The sequence below is a fragment of the Anolis sagrei genome, chromosome 3 (genome assembly GCF_037176765.1).
Source record: "Anolis sagrei isolate rAnoSag1 chromosome 3, rAnoSag1.mat, whole genome shotgun sequence".
Lineage (NCBI taxonomy): Eukaryota > Metazoa > Chordata > Lepidosauria > Squamata > Dactyloidae > Anolis > Anolis sagrei.
Window position 1 is genome coordinate 225,922,874 of NC_090023.1, and position 16,440 is coordinate 225,939,313.

Below are 16,440 nucleotides of genomic sequence, written 5' to 3' on the forward strand. Positions count from 1 at the left end.
ATGTAAATTGAGTGATCTTTGGAGTTGCCAATATTCTATTATGAATTTTGGGCCGAATTTGTTTATGTCTGGGATTGCTTAGGTTCGCCAATTTATTGTTATAAATTTTGGGCCAAAATAGATCTTTTGTTCTCCCTTTCCCGTATCTCCCTCTACCTGTCACCACCTCTATGGCGGCCCCCCCACCCACAGAACCACTGCCCCCGGGGAAGTTCCCTCCATTCTCCTCTGTTGTTAATCCGACAGTCAGCATTTGATAACAAATATTGTTATTATGATTGCACATAGCTAGGTCCTGGCCTCCCCGCCCCTTAATACATCCTGTTCCTTTCCCTATGCCAAGGATCGTAAAGTGCACTTGTGTAAGTAGTTGATAAATTGTCAAAAGCAGCACAATTGGCATAGGTGGTGACATACGGCGTAAAGTGCAGCTAGTTAACAGTATGTGTGATTAGTTCTAAAGTGACAGTGCAGGACCGTGCATTTGTTACAAAGTGCTATAGTTACATAGATATGATAATTTAGACCAGTCAAGTTGATGGCGCGGACTCTGGCAGATTAAAAATTAAAGAAGGACTGTAAAGTGCTCGGGCTAAAGTGCCTTAGTGCAGGAGCCAGTTCTGTAGTTCAAAGTTAATGTCTCTGAGAATAGGTCCAGATCATTCAGTCAGGGCAGTCAGTTCAAATCGTGGGAGCCCAGCTTCTTGGCCCCGTGGAGAGCAAGCCGGCAGCCAATGATCAGGTCCCCGGATCTTCTTGGCTGTCCAGAAGAAATGATGGAGATGTTAGCGACTGAGATGGTACAATGAAGACAATAACTGTGTTTCCACTGGCTGTCAGCACAATATTCCAAGTTTTGCGAGGTGATATAACTTGCACCACTCGGCTCAGCCAGAGGGGGCAGTGTGGAACAATTGGCTAGATCTTAAGTCTAGGGCACTGATGGTAAAGCCGCAAAAACACTGAGTCATGAGGCGGACATATCTTCCGGTGGCTGTTAGGTCCTGTGCGTCCGCGGCTATGGTGTTGTCAAATTGGTGTCAGTTTGATGTTAGAAATATTGACACCACACAGCACAGGCCAGCAAGATGAATAGCCCTTCCCTGACATTTCCATGTGTGATATCTTGTGAGAAGGTAAGCTGCCTATTAAAATACACTAGATCAGATGCTCTTTGAAAAGATGGTACTGTAGTTATTTGTATGTGACTGAATTTTCTAAGTTAAACAGTAGTCTGGGGAACCATGCTTATATCAGAAAATAGAAAATGCTTAAATATGGGACGGTTTTCTCACTGTATTTGTTTGAAGTGATGGAAATAAGTTGAAGCAGGAGAGTTTTTTTCTCTCTTCATAATATTTTCCCAACCTCTCTGACCTGCCTAGAGAGATAGCTCTCTGTTAGCCCATTACTGTGAATGTTCCAGAATAATGCCTTACAAATAATTAAGTGCATTATTTTTAATGTTGATAAATAAAGGAGCCACTTAGCTGATAGCAATGTCTTATAAAACCCAGAAGGGGGCAATATGCCTGCTTTTTTGTTTGTTAAACTTGTTTTACAGATTACCTACATATTTGTGGTATTCTGTAATTAGCAAGAATTTATAATTGATTTTGTAACACGTTATGTAACAAAACATTGATTACTAGTGTTTGTCTTGAAAAATAATTTCATCTAAATTCCTGCATATTTCTGCTACTGGAATATGATTTCATGGTTTTGAAAGAATTTACATCTGGTATTTATATTGGTATTATTTGGGTCTGCTGGCTCCTCAGGTTATCCTACATTACGGATAGAGAAGAATGACCTTAAAAGTGTAACCCTGATGGAAGCAAAAGCTAAAGTGAAAGACATAGCAATCTCCAGGGAGAGGATAACACTAAAAGATGTTCTTCAAGAAGGTAAATAGTTCTTCATACTTTTTGATTGTATACACAGAATATTTCTGTTTTTCTTGACATATTCTCCAAACATGTTTCAAATACTTGATAATGGTTATGAATAATACAGTGTGCAATCTAAATCACCAGGAAGAAGAGCCGGATTTACTCATTTTAATCAAACCCATGCTTCTCTTTCATTTGTTTTTTAAACAACTATATATACAAATTTGGTTAGGGTTGTCATCAAAATAATTTATAGTACAAATGGAAAAGTGCTGCACATGGGCCTTCTGCAATTTCAAAGCACTTTTTTTTATCTCCCAAGACACCCCAGTGAGTTTTTAAAAAATTAAACTTAGCCACCCAAAATACCAAAACTGTTGCAAAAACACTCTAAAACATGTTTTGGTTTCTTCCACTCTCCTTGATTCCTCTCAAATACAAAAATGCCAAAGACCATCCAAAATTAAACTGAAAGTGAATCCCCTTCAGTTCTAGAAGGCTTGAAACATACTAAAGTAGACAGCCAGAGGGATGCAAGTGTAAAAAAAAAATCAACAATTTCGCACGCCTGACCTATGAGAATGTACTTGTCTTCATATTGCTATACTTCATTTCACTTTTTTCCCTTCTGCATTGGATGGCTCTTTTGCTTTGCCCCAATTTTGCCAAACACTAGGATATAGTAAACAATGCAGACTTTTCCCACCTCTCTGAGTCCCCTGAGGAGTGAGAAAAGCGGGATAGAAATGAAGTAATTAAATAAATATTTCAGACTATGTATTTATGCTTATATTGCTATCTCTGAGAAGCAACTAAGAGCTGAGAAATTCAGGAGCAGTAGGTAATAGATAGGGAAATGCCCTAGTTGTCTTTATAGAGATTAATCATAATCTGAATGCTTTACTTAAAGCCCAGAGAAAGCATGTTATGATCCGCTCACTATATCACATCCATGATGGCGATAATGATGATGATGACATTTGAGTTCAGAAAATTTCCTCCCTATTTTATTTTTTGTTTTATATTAAATTAGTCTAGCTCAGTTACATTGTCTATCCAAACTATAGTTTGTTTCCTTGCGTTGACATACTGTGGCAGATACACACATTTCTTAGTTACCATAAACTATAGTTTTCCCAACTCTCGGGTATTGTGATAGTTTGTGGTTTTATTGCAATGTGGAAGTAGGAAACATAACATTGAAGTCAATTTGTATTTGCCAAACCTTGGTTCAGTGATCCTGTCTGAGCTGTGGCATTGCATTATATTTTGGTTGTTACTTTCAGGGTTATAATTGCAGAATTACATTTTATAAGGCTTTTGCTAGATCCTTAAAACTGCAATATCCAAAACCTTTCCAGAATAATTTTTATTTCCCTTGGCTGTAATAATCATTATTGGGAAGTGGAACCATGTAACCACTGCTTTCATAGTTGGTAGCTTATTGACAGTGTATTGTTGAAAGAAGGTGCTTCATCTTTATTCTGTCCGATCATCTCGTGTAGCTTAAAATATATTTCAAAATGTTTGTTCAGTCTCTCTACTATGTTAAGGGATCTTGCAACTAAATATAAAGGTAGCATTATTAATATTACACAACATCTGAAGAAGAGGAATTACCTAAAATTCTGTCAGCTTCTCACATTTGGGTTGATAGCTCAGATCTGAATTAAACTATTGCATGATTGCCTAAAATGTCAACAATGCTTGGATATAAAGCTTAACAAGAGAATAATCTATTACTATCAATTTTAGTTCACAGTGAATTATTGAAAATGTGTTCATATATTTATTAGCCTCATTTCCTCTTTTGTTCCTTTTATCAGGTACATTTGGGCGAATTTTTCATGGAACTCTCATAGAAGAGAAAGATCCTAGTAAAGAAAAGCAGATGTTTGTCAAAACAGTAAAAGGTAGGTTTTCAACTTGAATATTCTTCAGTCTTAACTGTAGGGTAGTCAGTGTTTTGGCGCTCTGAGATACAGCAAAAATTAAAATAAAATAAATCCACAAATTATGATTTATTAAAATGGTTTTGTGCATTTCAACTTTTTCTTTGGAAAAACAGCTTGGAAAGCTCAAGAGAGAGAAAATAGTTCCATCAGGGAGTTCGTATACATTTAGGAGACTGGGGAAATATCACTATGTGAAAATCTTACTCTAGGTTCTAGATCAGTGGTTCTCAACCTGTCCCCAAATGTTTTTGGCCTACAACTCCCAGAAATCCTAGCCAGTTTACCAACTGTTAGGATTTCTGGGAGTTTGAAGGCCAAAAACATCTGGGGACCCCCAGGTTGAGAACCACTGTTCTAGAGCAATAAAAGGAGTCACATGAAGGAAATAAACATCAATAAGTTGGTAGTAACATGCCCCTGAGAAAAGGAATATTACATGTCTGACCAAGCGGTCAAACCATTTTGTTTATAAGTTGCTATTGACCCTTTTTAACAATGAAACTCAAATAGTGTTCTCGGAAACTTAGAGAAATGTAAGTAGAAAGACCCAAAGAATTATCCAGTACAAAACAGGAAAATACTGGTAAAGTATAAGAAAAACTTCACCACCAGGTCAGACATAACTCAGTGATAGATCAATGTTACGTTTGCATAAGGATTCAGTTCCTGGCACTAGGTCTAGTTAATGAGGCCGAGTAGCATGGCTTGAAAAATGTTCTTGAGTAGTCAATTCTCGTCACCATAGATTGTTTTGGCCATATGAAAAAGTGGTTTGACTGTGTATAAAGCAGTTTGTATGTTCCCTAGTCATGCTCTTCCACAATTTTTCTTTAAAGTCATTTCAAATTGAGTTATGTGCTCTAAATTGCTGAGTATAGATTCAACTTATATAACTTGTTTTCTTGGAGAAATGAGGTGATCTTGATATGAAAAACAAGGAAATAATATTGATAAGAAAGCACAATAAGTTGGATCCAAATTGTTTGGCTCAATCCGTGGAAGGAGAGGTCTGGTATGGTTGGGATAATAATTTTGTTGTTCATGGATATGAAATTTTGGGTCCAATCCAACAGTAATAGTGAAACTGTTTTACAAGATAAAACTTGAATTTTTGTGTGTACTTGAATACAAGTCAGTTTTCCATTGTTCAACTGGTGTAATGTCTCTGTCAGATTCTTTGAAGAGTACTGCTTGAATTTTATAACCCTAGAACATTGTTGCCTGTTGAGAAAAAATAATGTGTACTGTGTCTGCAAATGAAAGGAGAAGGATTTCTAGTTATAGTATATACATAGCTTTTATACATATGTCCAAGTCAACCTCATATATAAATCAAGGTCAAACTTTGTGGCCAGAATGATGGATTTTGATATTACATGTGGGTAAATCGAGAGTTATTCTACAGAGAGGGGAAAGCAGCTGTTTCGCCTTGGGGGCAACCCCACCCCTGCCACCTGTCCCACCCAGACATTCAAAAAGACCAGAAGTGGCACCACAGCGAGGAGAGTACATGGATCGGTGCTTCTTTTAGGTTATTTAATGCAAATATGCTGTCCTGTATTCTTGTCCTTTTGGGCATGACTAAAAGTATAGAAAAACTATTTGAGGGCAAAATGATTGTGTGACTAATACAAATACTATTTTCGTTTTGAAGAATGCAATGTTCCCTGTTGCTGAGTCACTGAAGAAAGAAATGAAGGAAGGAAGGAAGGCAGGCAGGCATAGGTGCTATATGATATGTTCATGTCATATACATAATATCCAGAAAGTTCACATGTCAAATTATCCTTGAAAATAATACATTACTGAGTCTTTTGTACTGCTTCAATTTGTTTAAAATATGCTCTCCCCCCCCCTCTACATATAGACACATACACACACAAAAACGCACATCCTCCTTTAAAAAATATTTTAAATAAACAAAATCAATAATTGGGCAACACAGTTTACAGAAAACCTCCACACACTGATGGACACTGTCATAAAAACTCCAGCCATCACCCAGTCCAAAAAAAGAAGCACAATTAAAGCACTGGTAGACCCCACAAACCAGATCTGCGAACCCCACCTCCTCCAAGGTGAACTGAATCACCTAAACTGGGCTCTACAGGCCAGTGGGTATTCCACCACAGACATCAGAAGAGCTGCAAGACCATGAACAAGCCACGAGAGTAAAGGCAAAGATCCACCTAGAGGAAATGTGTTCTTACACACAACAGGGGAAACACTGACTGTGTAGGGTAGCTGATGAAGAAATACAACCTACAGACAATCTACAGACACACTAAGAAGATTCAACAAATGTTACATTCAGCAAAGGATAAGAGGGATCCTCTAACCACTGCAGGAGTCTACTGTATACCATGCAGCTGTGGACAAGTCTACATAGGGATCACCAAATGCAATGCCCAGATATGTATCAAAGAACATGAAAGACACTGCAGACTAATACAGCCAGAGAGGTCAGCTATAGCAGAGCACTAGATGAACCAACCTGGACACAGAATATTATCTGAGAACACAGAAGTGCTGGACCACTCTGACAACCATCTTGTCAGACTTCACAAAGAAGCCATTGAAATCCCCAAGCATATGGACAATTTCAACAGAAAGGAGGAAACAATGAAAATGAACAAAATCTGGGAACCAGTATTTAAAAACACCAGAATCAAAACAGTAAATAAGGAACACTAAGAAGCATGGGAATTCCAGACGACAAACAACCAAGTGCCAGGTAACATCTTCCAAACAGGCACAACAGCCAAGCTACCTCTGTGCAAATACCCCCACAGACTTTGCAGCTGCAAGGCTACTCAATGCTATTCAATCTTGCTAACTGAACATTCATACTTGCTTCAGACAGACAAGGATTCTTTCTTTCACCCTGGACATTTCTCATATACACACACACACACCCCACTTGCCTCATTAGCAGCAGAACCTCTGAAGATGCCAGCCACAGATGCAGACAAAAGTCAGGAGAGATGCTACTGGAACATGACCATACTGCCCGAAAAGCTCACAGCAACCCAGTGATTCTGGCCATGAAAGCCTTCAACAACACAATATATTCTAATTCTATTTTCCCTAAAAGCAGCAGCCTCAAATTCCAAAATTAGTCTACACCATCAACAATTTCTGGGAATAGCAGAAAAAAACTGTTTCTGAATAACCATGTTTATGGATCACTATGTTTTAAAAAACATATGGATATTGCATTGGCCTGACATTTTTTTTTTGTTTGGTAATTAGTTATTAGTTTATGTTTTTAATGCATAATGAACTGACATTGTGTGTATCCACACTCATATTTTAAGAAAACTGTTTGAGACTATACTTTTTTCATTTTTTAGATCAAGCTTCAGAAGTTCAAGTGACCATGATGTTGACGGAAAGCTGTAAACTCAGAGGCCTTCATCACAGGTTAGTCCTTTTGCTTAAGACGGGAAAGTTTTATTTAAGGGAGTTGAATAGTTTAGATGTAAGTGATGGTCTGGTTTAAAAGCAAGGAACTTCTTATCTTCTGCATAACTACTTCACCCCATTTTTCAACTCATGTTCTCATTTGTGTCTACATCATAGACTGCCAAGAGACACACATGAAGTCTTAGAGAGAGAAAATAGTCTGGATGTTTTACCCCCCAAAATTCTGGATAAATTATAAATAGTCTAAGATCAGCCACCTCGCTAATGGCATTTCGGAAAAATCTAAAAACTTGGATGTTCGAGCAAGTTTTTAACTAATTTCCGATGTAAGGTTATTTTGACCATGGACTTGCAACCAAGGATAACGAACTGAACTACGATTTTAACTATGAGATGTTTTCGACTTGTATTGGTGGCCCGATACTAAGTATGTTCATACTATGTATGTTTTATGTCTTGTATTTTGATATCTTATTTTATATTTTTAAGTGACTATTGTATTTTAACAAGTTGTAAACCGCAATGAGTCGCCGCACAGGCTGAGATATTAGCGGTATACAAGTGTATCAAATAAATAAATAAATAAATAAATAGTCTGAAATCTAACTCTGAAAATAAATTTTGAGGTGATTGGGAGCAATTCAAGCTGTACAGACCCTAAAAAAGAATAACTTATTTTATACAATATGAAATGGCCCAAATATTTCATTTGCAGACACCACTGACTATAGAGAAATATTTTTTCAAGTAACCAGAAAATGAATTTAGTCCTACTAAAAGTTTGCTATCATTTGATGGAAGAAATCACAAAAAGAAAACACTAGGTAACAGAGAGGAGTGCCAAATCTGCATTTTTAGAGCAGCAAAATCAGGGAGAGATTAAGAAAGGGATACTTTTTCTTTTTACCTTTTCTAAGTGGACTTCCTATAACATATCTTCCTATCAGCTTACTTACTGAACATTGACAGCAACCGGTTTTGGGGTTTTTTTTAACAAGTACCAGAACCAAGGCAAGCTCTCTTCTAAAAAAAGCAGAAACTAGGTAACATTCAGTGAAGTTCAGAGAAGAAACTGGAGACATGGTTCAAGGTGCTCAAAATATTCTTGTTTTATTACTTTAAAATACCCAGTAAGTTTCAGTTTGTGTGTACTCATAAAGCCTTCTTCATGAAGTGCTTAGAATCAAAATTCAAACATTTCGGATCAGGAATTCTCAATCTATTTACTAGACAAGTAAGTTATGCCAAAGCAGTTCTTCAAAGGTAGTTGACTAAGCTCTGTTCATAAATTGCTGTTTTGAGAGAGTATCTCTTTTTACCTCATTATAAATATTTATGAAAACATATGGTGGGATAGTATGCTGATTCTGTGATGTGCATGTGAAGCCCTTTGATTATAAAATAAACTTCACTGTGAAATTTTTATAATGTGTGATTTACTTTTTTTTTATTAACCGTATGGATTCAATACAAGTATTTAAGTGGCTAATAAATTTTCAATGTCCTCTTTTATCTAGTCACTTTGCTTTATGCAGTCATTAAACATGTTTGTTTTCTCCACTATGCTGCTTTGTAACATGTGTGGATAGAGATTTTGGAAAAGCTGAAATAGCACTATCAGCTAGCTTGCTTTGTATGAAGAGCAAATGCTGTCTTTAAAAAACATTAAATTGGTAATTGAAGCAGGTAACAGTGCAATATAAACCAGTCTGTGTTTGGACATGAAACTGTTGTTTAAAGTTCTAATGGTGGCAATTCAAAATTATATTTATTTCAGGAATCTTCTCCCTATCACTCATGTTTGCATAGAAGAAGGAGAAAAGCCTATGGTGTTGTTGCCTTATATGAATTGGGGAAATCTTAAATTGTTCTTACGGCAATGCAAATTAGTAGAAGCAAATAATCCTCAGGTAAGAAGTGGCTAATCTAGCATATAAAATAGTTTAAATCACCAATTTAGAGTTCCTCAATGTTCACATTGTGAAGATCGTGGTGAATTTTCAGTGGGATATATATTGTTGAAAAGTTATGAGGTAGAATATGAGAAGCAGGTATGATAACAATCTTTATTGTATTTTATACTAAAACACCTACTGATTTTTAAGAATAGCCAAGAGCTATAGGATAGAAAATGCTGTAATGATGAGTTCATGGCTGAAGCAGCAGCTATACTGATTTTTCCTGTTCTTCCAAGGCAGCTCCTCAAAATGTTCTACTCCTTCATAGCAGTATTCAATGTTTCCTTGGTCAAATAAAGCAAATATCCAGTAAGGCACAAGTGTGCTGTTTCCTGATATGCAAACGAATCTTCACAAGAGACATGTAACACAGTTGGCATCATCTAGCAGAAAGAGAAAAATATTGAAGTGACATAAGTTTACAAGTTTGCCTCTACAGAAACTTCTACTTTACAGCACTGCCTCTTAACGGTGGGTCTCGACCCCACATTGGGTCTCCCTAGCTCAATGTTGGGATCGTGAAATATTTGGCAACAATAAAAGGTTTCTGAATGTCACCCATTTATAGTGAACTTGACAGAAAATGCTTCAGCTGTACTCTACAAAAAGCAAAATCATCATGTTTGGCAAGCCTCGCAAATGCTGGTTTATTTTCAGTAAATGTCTGATTTGTGTGTGTGTGTGTGTATATATATATATATATATATATATAATTTGCATGGGGTCACATAAACATTTCTCAAACAGGAAAGGGTCAAAACATATTTGTATCTTTCATCGTAAAATTGGAAGGAAATTGATAATAGCTTTTTCTCTGTAGGCAATTTCACAACAAGATCTTGTACATATGGCTATTCAGATTGCCTGTGGAATGAGCTACTTGGCCCGCAGAGAGGTCATTCATAAAGACCTGGCTGCTAGAAACTGTGTGTAAGTACTTAAGTATAAAAGGCTAAACATACTCAAATCATGGCGGCATTCCCTTAATATTCTGCTGTTTGTGCTGTGTTTATCTTCATCATCATACATTTTATTTCTTACTTGCGTCTTCTCATAGCTCAAGGTAGGGTACAACTCAGTTAAAACACCCAGATAAAACTCAATACCATAAAATTAAGAGATGCTTAAAGAAAGTATCAGAATTAGATACTGTGACTCTCCGTCTCATTGGAAAACTTGGCAAATGTTGACCATCAATTGAATTTTACCACATTCATCGAAAGTAGGCTAGGTTATATTTGGAAAGATTATGCAAACAGATATTTCCATCAAGCTCAAACTATATATTTCCTACTTGGCTGGTATTAGCATAACAAGCTGGTTCCCAGTATTTTATCACAATTTTGTGCAAATTGTATGCAACCATTTTTCCATTGAGGATCAAATGCAGCAAAGGCAGCGTGGTTGGGGTTGTGTATACATATGTATAGAGGCAAATTTACACACACGTGTGTGCAAATGGTACATACATCCATTTTCCACTCATGGCAGGGGGAGGAGATTAAACTTTACCTCCTTGTGTCCTTAGATTACTTTGTGATTGGGCAGACACTAAGGGGAGTATGCAATTTCAGTGGAGAAGAATGCTCTGCCTGCCTGTTGTCTTCATTTAAATCATGCTTCTGTCATCTTGTGCAATGTCTTGAAATGGCTGTCTATCTAAAAAATGGATACAGAAAAGCTCAGTGATATCAAGAACTTTCCTAATACAGGAGATATATAGGAGATGATAATTGTTTCAATTATCAATCCATTCAACCTTAAGTGATTTGAAGTACTTCATCCCAGTAGGTTGTATTCATGCACACATCCTGACATTCGGTAATTTGATGAGCCAAAGTATTAATAACGGGAGGGTGGTGTCTTGTGTACATCAGTAAGGATTTCCATTCAGTTCTTGTGAAATAAACTTAGGATTCTCCTGAGGCAATAGATTAATATGTAATTTTCCATTTCTCATATCCTGCTTATATGGATACCACATCAAACATTATTTTAAGTTTGACTGTAAATAGTTTAACTGATCCGTCTAAGTGCTTATTTGTATGTATTTTAATATGCAGCATTGATGATGCACTTCAGGTAAAGATTACAGACAATGCCCTGTCCAGAGACCTCTTTCCCATGGATTATCATTGCCTTGGAGACAATGAAAACAGACCAGTGCGGTGGATGGCTCTTGAAAGCTTAGTTAACAATGAATTTTCTGGTGCTAGTGATGTGGTAAGTTAACATTATATCATTGCATATAAAACATGGCATTTTAGTTCATTCTTATACATATGATTGTTGTTGTTGTTCATTCGTTCAGTCGTCTCCGACTCTTCGTGACCTCATGGACCAGCCCACGCCAGAGCTCCCTGTAAGTCGTCACCACCCCCAGCTCCTTATGAATATGTTACAGCTTTTACTTGCCTCCTTAGGTATTTAGTTGGCACTTTAAACCCCTTCCCTTATCTGCTTCCTAGCTGGTCAGCAATTTGAATCTGTACCCCATACTCATTTTCTACACTCTTATCAGTTGCACCAAATGTTTGTCTTTTATATCAGAATACATAACATCACTATACAATGTCAGATCTCAACAGGACCTTTATTTCAATTTATTTATCGTGTCATCAGCAACCATTGTTTTACAATTCTAACAGAGCAAAACAAACACAGAGATTAAAATGAAAAAGAAAAAAAAAGAAAAAAAACCACACAGATTTTGTAAATTTGGTATTTGGTTAAATGTCCTTTGACCAGTATCTGGCCACTTGGAGTGCCTCTGGGGTTTATTTCAATTAAGAAATAAGGAGAAAGTATGTTGACCTATGAATCTAGTGCCCAAATATGACAATGAACACAAGAAATGCTCCACTGCAATTCAGAAATGAATACATATCTATTTCCAAAACACTCTTAAAGGGGACTCATGCATTACTTCTCACAAGATAGCTTGTCAGAATCATACATCTAAGTACAGGGAAGTGGCCAAGGGAGGAGAGTGAATGGGTGTCTTTTCCTGGGCCTATTGACATCTTGGGAGATGAAATATGCCAGCTGCCAGCTGCCATTGTTTGTTGGGCTAATACTTTGGTTTGTTTGGACATAGAAGGGTTTGACTTCTCTTGTGCCATGGGCCTTTAAGGTGAAATACCGTGCTACTGGTTGTGTGGTACTTCTGCTATAATCTCTGGCCCCAACTGTCCTTTAACTAGCTTTTAAATTGTTAATAGCAGATATACCTTAATATTAATGTGCTGCATATCTGCATATTTTCATATTCGCTTAGAGAAATATCATTGTACCGCATATTTGTTTGGTGTAGTGGTTTCAAGGTTGGACTATGGCTCTGGCTGACCTTGGACTAGTAACACTTTCTAAGCCTCAGAGGAAGGCAATGACAAACCATCTCTGAACATGTCTTGCCAAGTAAACTCTTGGTATTCTTGGGCAAGTCACACACTATCTCAGAATTCAGTGGCATTTTCCCTCTGAACAAATCTTTAACTAGAAAACATCATGGTAGATTCAACTTACAGTTGCTATAAATTGAAAGGAACTTGAAGGCACGCAACAACAAACATATTGTTTAATATTCATTTGATTAAATCAAAAAAATTATAGACAAAGCATGTAACAAGAATACTTTGAAATTGTAAATTTTTAAAAGACATAATGTAGAACTGATATATTCATGATACTCTTTTAGAACATGCCTGCATAAGCTGGCTAGGGCTTCTGGGAGTCCCAAGCGGGCCACAGGCTGTAAAAGCCTGTTTTAGAATATAAAATATACACACAACCTTATAAACACATGCATTTTAGATAGGGACGTGTTTTACATGTGCTGCATAGTACAAACTAATAAACTGCCAAACAACACTAGGAAATCATATTTTTTTGGCCTGATGGGTCAGTTTGTACTTCAACATGTGTGCTAAAATGAGAAGTGTATGGTATATATTATACAAAAAGTTGCTTTAATTATATTAATTTACATCTGTTGAATGGAATTAAACTGCCTGATGAGTTATTTTGTGCATTGCTCTTTTGTTTTAGTGGTCTTTTGGAGTGACCTTGTGGGAATTGATGACTTTGGGACAGACACCTTATGTAGATATTGACCCCTTTGAGATGGCAGCGTATCTAAAAGATGGATACAGAATAGCTCAGCCCATCAACTGCCCTGATGAATTGTAAGTGGTGGTAATTAGGGTTATATGGTGATTCATAGCCCTTTTCAGACCTTAGGATTGTGTACATACAAGCAGGGGGCAGATGGTAGTTCTCCCCCCCCCCCCCAAATCACTATTTCTACTTGCTGTCACAGTTCAAAGAAGAGAGCCTTCTTATATGTGCAGAATCTTCATGAATAGAGAGAGTCTCATCTTCGGAAATTTGTACTACACACATAGGCAATAATAACAAAGGGGAAAAAAATCTTCCCTTTAAGTGGTAACACTAGAGGTGGGAAGGCCTGAAAAAAAAACTGGAAAAATTGAGGAGGAGGCAGGGTTGTTTGTGGTTTTTTTTTTTTTTTTTTTGGGGGGGGGGGGGGGGTTGCCAAGCCATTTTTCCCCAAAAAAAATTTGGGGGGGGGGGGGGTAAGTATGTAGAAACAAAATGTCTTAGAAATATTTCGTTACAGTCTTCATGTTATATAGTTTGAATACATTGTCATAAATATATTATTTATCATTGGAAAAGAACATAGTCTACACACTTGTTAATTGGGGGGGGGGGGGCTGGGCTTTGGAAAAAACCAGAAGGAAAACTTTTCCCCCCAGTTTTTCAATTTTTTTCCAGCTCTTCCCATCTCTAGGCAATACTTCAAAATAATGACTCAATAAAGCTTGCCTACTTCTTAAATATATAAATAATTGTAATATGACTGTGTGGTTGTCATTGTTCCCCTACTACTTACTTGCTGTGGAAAGCAGAGATGCCGCTCCATGCACTCTGTCACTCAGTATAGAAAAGTAGATGAATTAACAAGTTCTAACCCTTAGATTCACTATTTGTATTTCCTGTTAAATGCATTGCATAAATAAGTATAAAACTGATAAAAATAGAGAAAGCACAAGTGACTAAATAATTTTAACCAAAAACAGGCAACAATTAGATTCCCTATAAGAGTATAAGAAATTAAATTTAAAAGCTGTTACAGGCTGTAGTAAGACATTTGTCTTTCCTAGCTTAAGTTTCTCAGTCTCTGCCCAGTGTATACACACAATAAATAGTCATTTACTGCTGTTTAAGTTAATAGGAATTATATTTCTATATTAAAAATAGTCCCTTGAAAACCCATCAAGTGCTTTAAATCTAAAAACTGGGAATGGGAGTAATGATACCCTCCAATATTTATTTATTTATTTACTGCATTTGTATACCGCTTTTCTCAGCCAGAGGCGACTCAAGGCGGTTCACAACCGGCAGCGATTTGATGTCATAACAATATCAGAATACAGTTAAAAACAATCATAAAAACAATTCAGCATTTAAAATGTAATATAAAAACATTATCTCCTATTCATACATTAAAATATGTTGTGGGTGGGAGGGGTTAAGGTTTGACAGGGGAAACATTCAGTAGATTGTCTTAGTACCTGGTAAGTTGTTTGAACTGCTATTATTTTAAGGGATCGGGACAATTGTTGAGATGACAAGGAAATGATTATGACAATCTTAGTTAACCTTTTATCCTTTTTATGTTGCAGATTTGCTGTGATGGCTTGTTGTTGGGCACTAGATCCTGAGGAGAGACCTAAATTCCAGCAGCTGGTGCAATGCCTCACTGAATTCCATGCAGCATTGGGAGCCTATGTTTGATACCAGATGCCAATCTGTTCTACTTGGAAAGGGACACTGTTTTCACATTACAGTGAAATTTGACATTTATGTCTATTTATAAACACCATGCCCTCTATCTACAACGCTTTACCTGGATGTAAGCCCCACTGATTTCAGTGGAATAATCCACATCGTGTGTTTAGGATCAAGGAACCAGCATGTAAACTTTTAGAAGAAGATCTTCCCAAATCACCGTGCCTTAAAATAGTCTGTCCTTCTTTAAAGATTAGGCTTTATTCTACATGCCACTTACATGGAATACAAGACTTGCACTTCCCCAATATTTCCTGAAATGTAGTTACAATGGATTGGAACATGAACTAAGTGGATTCTGGCACTGTTTAAAAAGCGCACAAATACCCAAGGTGTTTGACTAACAAGTATGGGAGTGCTTTTGTTTTTGTTTTGTTTTTAAAAGACAACAACAAAAGTGACAAAAGGCATTCCCCCCTTTCTCCCCTATGCCAAAAGACCTGTATGTGGAAGCATCAAAATATTTAGGATGATTTGACTCGTTTTGGTGTTGGTAATTATAGCTGGAATAGCTCTTTTTGTATCTGTTACTTTCCATTAAGATGACAGCACAATATGGTAAAAACCACAAGTGGCCTTTTACTCTGTTTTAATACCATTTTTCAATAGGCATTATTGTGAGAGGGGGAAAACTTCTTAGAAGAAAAGCAGTTATGGAAACTGATTCCAGTTAATCTGAGAGCAGGTAAAATGCAGTTTTGTGCTAAATGGATAATTGCAGGCAGGATATACCAAGTGCTAGATCTTCAGAGAAGCACCAAAGCAGCCTTGCATTAGGAGCCTTTCACCTCAAACTGTAGAATGAAGTTTTTCTTTTTAAAAAGGTACGGTTTATGTGTTTAGGATTTTTTTATGACCTGAAAATGAATAAAATATATAAATATATATATATTTGTAAAGATGCATTTGAAAACAAAAAATACCTGTGTTTTCTTGAATTAATTAGAAACTTTCGTCTCTGACATTTTGATGTTTTGACACGTTTAAATTGTAGTTCTGTATTTAACACACATTGTGGTGAATATGAAGCCATTTGATCAACTTTTTTAAGTCCTTCCCAACAATGACTGTGGTTACCTCTTTAAAGTTCCACTTATCTGACCATATCAACAATGTTTAAGGTGTGGTGACTGCTGATTTGAGAAACTGCCAATCATGTCAATTTTCGGTAGCTGTTCTGCTCATACATTTGAAAGGCACAATGGGCAGATAATTTTGCAGGGTAAAAGATCCCTGCTATTACTACAAGCTCAGTCACTTGCAAGTTGACTGCACAAACAATTCAGTCTGTTGTACCACTGCTTTTTTGGAAAATTTTGAAAATCAGACTTACACCCA

At 36.7% G+C, this 16,440-nt stretch overlaps 1 protein-coding gene across 2 annotated transcripts in view; it reads left to right on the top strand.

Moving 5' to 3' along the window:
• Nucleotides 1-15,987, top strand: part of RYK (receptor like tyrosine kinase) — a 55,118-nt gene extending 39,131 nt beyond the window's left edge. Inside the window, exons 8-15 of one of the 2 annotated variants that reach the window (XM_067465929.1) lie at nucleotides 1,773-1,907; nucleotides 3,719-3,805; nucleotides 7,201-7,270; nucleotides 9,051-9,183; nucleotides 10,052-10,161; nucleotides 11,295-11,454; nucleotides 13,279-13,415; nucleotides 14,937-15,987. In XM_067465929.1, the coding sequence (XP_067322030.1) occupies nucleotides 1,773-1,907; nucleotides 3,719-3,805; nucleotides 7,201-7,270; nucleotides 9,051-9,183; nucleotides 10,052-10,161; nucleotides 11,295-11,454; nucleotides 13,279-13,415; nucleotides 14,937-15,048 (944 nt within the window). In that variant the 3' untranslated portion in view covers nucleotides 15,049-15,987. The remainder of the gene's footprint in view (nucleotides 1-1,772; nucleotides 1,908-3,718; nucleotides 3,806-7,200; nucleotides 7,271-9,050; nucleotides 9,184-10,051; nucleotides 10,162-11,294; nucleotides 11,455-13,278; nucleotides 13,416-14,936) is intronic. The other variant, XM_060767996.2, reaches the window with a different exon arrangement.
• The last annotated feature ends 453 nt before the right edge of the window (nucleotides 15,988-16,440 follow it).